The 5,823-nt window shown below is 40.7% G+C and overlaps 1 protein-coding gene across 2 annotated transcripts; it reads right to left on the bottom strand.

Annotated features, from left to right (window-relative positions):
* Positions 1–529: 529 nt before the first annotated feature.
* Positions 530–5,508, bottom strand: LOC121524085 (toll-like receptor 13). Of its 2 annotated transcripts, XM_041809275.1 has the most exons (4): positions 3,885–5,508; positions 2,997–3,812; positions 961–1,078; positions 530–767 (listed from the first exon to the last, which is right to left on the bottom strand). In XM_041809275.1, exons 1-4 carry the CDS (start codon positions 5,506–5,508, stop codon positions 530–532), a joined length of 2,796 nt encoding a protein of 931 aa, XP_041665209.1. The 2 variants fall into 2 exon arrangements, with proteins under 2 accessions (XP_041665209.1, XP_041665208.1); XM_041809274.1 differs by having other exon boundaries at positions 2,997–5,508.
* Positions 5,509–5,823: the final 315 nt, after the last annotated feature.

Raw genomic sequence — 5,823 nt, 5'->3', positions numbered from 1 at the left:
ACTGGTCTTTAAGGGTTAATCCTTATTAATGCATGGGTAAAAGACAACTGTGCATCAACAAGGAGAAGTAACAGCGATGGTTATCAGTGTTAGTCTTCACTGATGATCACTTCCTTTCAGCATCTCAAAGATATTTTCAAACACTTCTTGTTAGCGTCAATGCACAGAGTCCCCATAAGACTGAATGAGACGTTTTCCAGAATAATCCAGGGGGTTCACGTCTTTCTCAGACACATTCGTATGAAAGATTGTTGTTGACAATTTAAAGGTGGTAAATTCTACAGCTTCAATTCTTTGTGTGACTACTAGTATAAAAAAAAACTTTCATAACTCTTCTCGTATGATGGGTTTGAAATTCAGAAATGACACAAAGCAAGAACCACAAAAATACAGGTGAAAAAGGAAAAACCCTGAAAGATTGAAAGTTCATAAGAGTATTAAACTGCAGTGGAATCTGTGTGTCTTTTTCTGGACATTAAACATCTTGTGAAAGCATCACTATCATCAGCTCACAGGTTCAGGAATGTTCTCAGCATCCCTCTGGTCCAGTCAGAAGATTCATATCTCTGGTGGACTCTCCCGTCTCCAGAGCCCTCCGGACGTTCTGCCAGAAGACTCCCTTGTGTCGTCCAGCCTGCGGCCAGCACAGGTAGGTGCGTTTCTTCACCAGCTTCCTCATGCGGTGGTACGGAGACAGCTGATGAGAGGGGATCTCCTCCAGAAACAGCAGGATCAACACGTCCTTCTTCTCATCAAACAGACGGAAACTGAAACAACACCAAGACAGTCTGTGAGGACGGTTCAGAGAGCAGGACTGCTCAAATGTTTGCACCATCTTAGGTGATTGAAACTTCTACTCCTGATTATATTGTGTAGCTCTTTTGATCAGCCCTATCCTACCCTACTCATATCCTTCAACTGTATTTTTGAATATGAAATAACAAGATACGGTGCCCCCACCTGGCCATCTGGATCTCTCTGGAGCACCACTCGCTCTGCAGGTAGCTCCGGCTGATCACACAGATGGTCTTCCTGCTGCTGTAGATGGCGTCTGTGATGTTCTCTATGATAGGTTTACCTGCAGACACAAACATAAAGAAACAAGGGATATCATCAACATTTATACAACCCTTATAATCAGTGAGCTGCATAAAGGTTTCCAGGGCACAATCCCACAAAATCAGGAAAACCACAGCAAGACAAAAGTACTATGTTTAAGTGTGTCTCTGTCGTGGTTAATACAGAGTTCAGAGCAACAATATGCAGCATGTAATCTCGTCTGAAGGAGGTTACTGGTAGATAAATTCACACTTCTTCAGTTCTGAGAAGTATATCTTAATCTCAGTCTGTTTTAATCTCACGCCATAAAATCCAGAAGTAAATATGCCTGAAAAGTGGGCATGCTAAATAGATTAAATGAGAAGTGAAACCACTTCAGTGTAAATACTATAAGAATAAACACTGTATGTGCTGCAAGTGCAACACATCTTCCCCACAGAAAAAAAGCAAATGAGAAGAGGAAGAAGATAAAAGATACTCATGAACTGAATAACTCTGATACCATTTAGGAAATTCAGCAGCAAAACAAAATAAAGAAAAAACAATCAAAACCTTACTATCTACAAATACGCTGCTCTTTTAGTGACAGTTTCATAGACATAGTCCAACACTTAGCAACAGTGATCGTGTCTCAAGTGTTTCTAGCATAAAGACACCTGTTTCTGGAAGGTCCAGTCACTAGTTAATCAGTATCCATGGCTACCTAACTATGATGAAAAATGTCTATTGACAGCCTTAGACCAAAACTAGACCAAAACTAACAAAAATAGATCTGTGATGACTAAAACTGACAAAAACTGAGTTTAGTTTTAATCAAGGTGACTACAACTAAACTAAAATGTAATGTAGTTTTCGTCGGACATTCAAAATCCATGATATTTCTACTTCAACAGTCAAAGCTTTATGGGGAAGAGAGAGAGACACTGTTGAATAAACTTTGATTGGATCTGAGCTAAAGCTTGCCATAAAGCATGCTGGAGACTCCATGATAAGTTGGAAGAAAGTTATTTGGTCTGATGAGACCAAAATGGAGCTTTTTGGCCATCAGACAAGACACGATGATTGGCAAAACACACCATCCCCACTGTGAAGCACGGTGGTGGCAGCATCATGCTGTGGGGATGCTTCTCAGTAGCTGGAAGGCTAATAAAGATTTTTAAAAAATGCAGCAAAATAAAGGAAAATCCTGGTGGACAATCTTATTCAGTCTTCAAGAGGACTACTGTGAGTGAGAAGATTTAATGTCCCCCAGCATACACAGAAACAGTTTAAAGACAACAAGATGAATGATCTGGAGAGGCCGAGTCAAGGCTCAGTCCTCAATCCAACTGAGAATCCTTGCCTGGACTTGAAAACAGCTGTTCACACCTGATCCCTGTGTAACCAGACAGAGCAGTGTTCAGATGTGCAAACCTAGTGAGACCTATCCACACAGACTCAGAGCCGTGAGTGTAACCAAAGGTGGCTCTGCTAAAAACTGACTTAAAAGGGGTGAAATTGTATTCAGTAAATTATTTAAACCATACACATTTAATTCAAATGGCATTACTTTGTAGAAATGTATTTTCATTTTTACTTTTAAGAGGGTTTTTTTTTTTTTTGTCAAAAAAGCCAAATAATATTGATCGTGATTGATTTGTGAAATCAAAAGAAGGGTAGATAGTCCAAGGGGGTGAAAACTAAGGCCCTGAATTAAAAATGCAAATAAAATCTATGTACTTAACAATACAAATTACAACCAGTCAAGGAAAACCAAAATGATCATCCTGAGGCAAGAAAATGGCTTTATAAAACAAATGGGTGGGATAACCTTAGCTACATATATTCCATTAACACAAATCATGTCCCTAAAAAATGGACAATGTTTGTAGATAAAACCAAGATAATTAAAAGGGAGACTCAAAATGAGATGACATCAAAGGTCATTAGGTATCTACCTGGTTGGAAGTCTCTGTGGTGCAGACACAGTCTCCAGCCCTGCTCTCCCTCCAGCACTGGAAGCATCTCTCTGTAGACCCAGGCCTCATCCTCAACATTGTAGGAGATGAAGGCATCGTAGAGGTGAGGAGCTTCTTTCCTCCTCTTCCTGCTGTCATAAAGGAAGGCCTGGAAGAGGAGGAAGGCATAGACCATCTGCCACCTCAGGAAGTGGTAGATGAAAGAGGTGAGGAGAGTTAACACCACCAGACAAGAGCTGGAGATATAGCAGAGGAAGCCAACGTCCATCCAACAGGACTGGACATCAAAGTCCAACACCTTGGTTCCCTGTTTGATCAGAGGGAAGAAACAGATGTAGTCATGGGCGCCATCTACCTGAGTTTGGTTGTTGCTCTTCACCCATTGGATGAAGCCAGCATTAGAGCAGTCACATGTGAAAGGGTTGTTGCTCAGGTCGAGGTAAATAAGAGCAGGAAGAGACTGGAAGATGGTTTCACTGATTAATGTTATACCATTGTCACTGAGAAACAAATATTTGAGTGCAGACAGGTTGGCCTGGGCCAAAAAATCGAACGACTTGAGATTATTCCCAGAAAGGTCCAGTACTTCCAGGTTTGGGATTGGCCAGAACACATCAGGACCCAAATCAGACAACTCATTCTGTGTGATCCTCAAACTTCGCAGCTTGGAGTTGAACTGGAATGTATCATTATTTGGTGTCCAAGGATATAAATTCTCAGCTGTGAATTCCTCTAAAAGTTTTGCAGACTTTATCATGTCTACATGTGAATGAATGCCAAATCCTTGGTGATCATCTGAGCAAATCATTTCGAGCCTTTTTAGTGATTTTAAGTCAAAGACAGATTTATTTAAGTTTTGATGATGACTTTGTAAAATGTTAGGAAAAGGGAAAGTGATTGTAAGATTTGTGATTTGGCGTAACGCACGGAAGGTGCAATCAAAATAACTTTGAAGAGACACGGAAAGACTTGTAACTTTGTGTAAACCATCAAATGCTCCAAGGTCTACCCTTGTAATTTCATGAGTTCTCAAATCTAACTGTTTTAGTGACCCTAAACCCTCAAAATCACCCTTGTCAATACTAACAACAAGGTGATTCCTCAAATTCAAGATCTCAAGGTTTGGTGGGCCTATTTTGAAGGCACCTCCTAATGTCCATATCTGGTTCCAGCTCAAATCTAAAACCTCAAGACTGTAAAGATTTAGGAAGATGCACCTGTCAAGTTTCACAATTCGGTTGTTGTTCAGTAAGAGCTCCCTGAGACTGGATGTGTTTTTGAAATCCTCACAGCTCAACTCAGAGATTTGGTTGAATTCAAAAGTTAGGACCCTGAGGGAGGAGAGGCTTCTGATGTCTTCTGGCACCTTGGTGAGAATATTTAAGGAAAGATCTAAAGACCTTAGTTGCTTCATCATTGCCATTGAGCCTTTTGGTATCTTAGATATACCAGTACTAGTCAGGTAAAGCTCCTTAAGCTGAGAGCAAGCTCCAAGTGTGGCACTTAAGTTTGGATCAAGATTGAACGACAGATCCAGGCTCTGAAGTGTTGGTATTTTACAGACTGTTGCTAAAAGACCCTTTTCTATCCATCTCTCCATGAAATTAAGTTTTAATCGTTGCAGTGAGTCGAGACTCTGCAGGACTTTTTCAATGTTTTCAAAAGCATATGAGTGACTTAAATCCATTCGAGTTATGTTCCTCAGTAAAGACTTATCAGGGATGTCCCATTGAAATGGAGAGGACTGACCACATGGGCAAAGGTTGATTTCCTGAAGATGAGGGAAGATAGGCGTAGTGATGCTGAATCTTCTGAGGTTATTACCTTCAACATCTAACTCTCTCAGGCTTGAGGACACGTTCAGATTCAGATCTTTTGACTCAAAGGTGGAGAACAGATTATATTTAATGCTCAGTTTCTGTAGCTGTGGTAGATTCAGAATCGGCTGTATGTCACTCACAGTTTGTAACCTGTTGGAGTCTAGAATGACAGTTTGTAGGCGGGTCAGGAAGTGAAAGGCCGAGTCATGAATAAAAGTAATGTTGTTGTCATCAAGGTCCAACAAAGTGAGGTTTGACAGTCCCTGAAAGATGTTTCCTGTCAGATGTGTGAGATAATTATCCACCATATGGAGTTCTGTCAATGACATCAAGTACATGAAAGATCCATCATCTACATGAGCAATCAAATTCCTATCTAGGTTCAGCAAACTTAACTGTGAGAGGTTCCCAAAATCACCTCTTTGGATCTGTTTGATCTGATTGTCATAGAGAGTTAGTGAGTTAGCATCTCTGGGGATGTCATCAGGAACAGAGACAAGTTGGCGCTTTGAGCAATCCAGATGAACTTCAGCCAAAGTTCCCTCAGTAAAATTAAAGGTGCAGTTTTTCAGGGAGTAAGACAGTGAAGGGTGATGCAGAAGCAGGAGACACAGAAGGAAGATGAGAAGACTTTTGACTGAGTTTGACCACAGACTCTCCATGGTTGACATTCTCATGTTCACATTGACTCAGTTTTGTTGAGTTGATCTGAGGTGGACGTTAATATTCATCATTGCTTCACATCTGTAGGAGAAGACAGAAACATTTTAAGCAAAATAAATTCTTAATTTTCCGGTTAATTCAATAAGATTGTAAACATATGCTCTGTTTAACATGGAGTTGAATTAAAACTATTGCTGAAGCAGCACTGAGGGGCCTTTTACCCCCAATGCATATTGGGTTGTTCTGTAACCGCAGCTGTGTAGCGACTGCTGGGTGTTGGCAGCCCATTTGGTGTGCTGGAGCACTGTAGAAACGCCATGTAG

This window comes from Cheilinus undulatus, linkage group 16 (genome assembly GCF_018320785.1).
Source record: "Cheilinus undulatus linkage group 16, ASM1832078v1, whole genome shotgun sequence".
NCBI lineage: Eukaryota > Metazoa > Chordata > Actinopteri > Labriformes > Labridae > Cheilinus > Cheilinus undulatus.
Note: the sequence above shows the minus strand (reverse complement) of the source record. Positions and strands in the feature narration are given on the sequence as shown.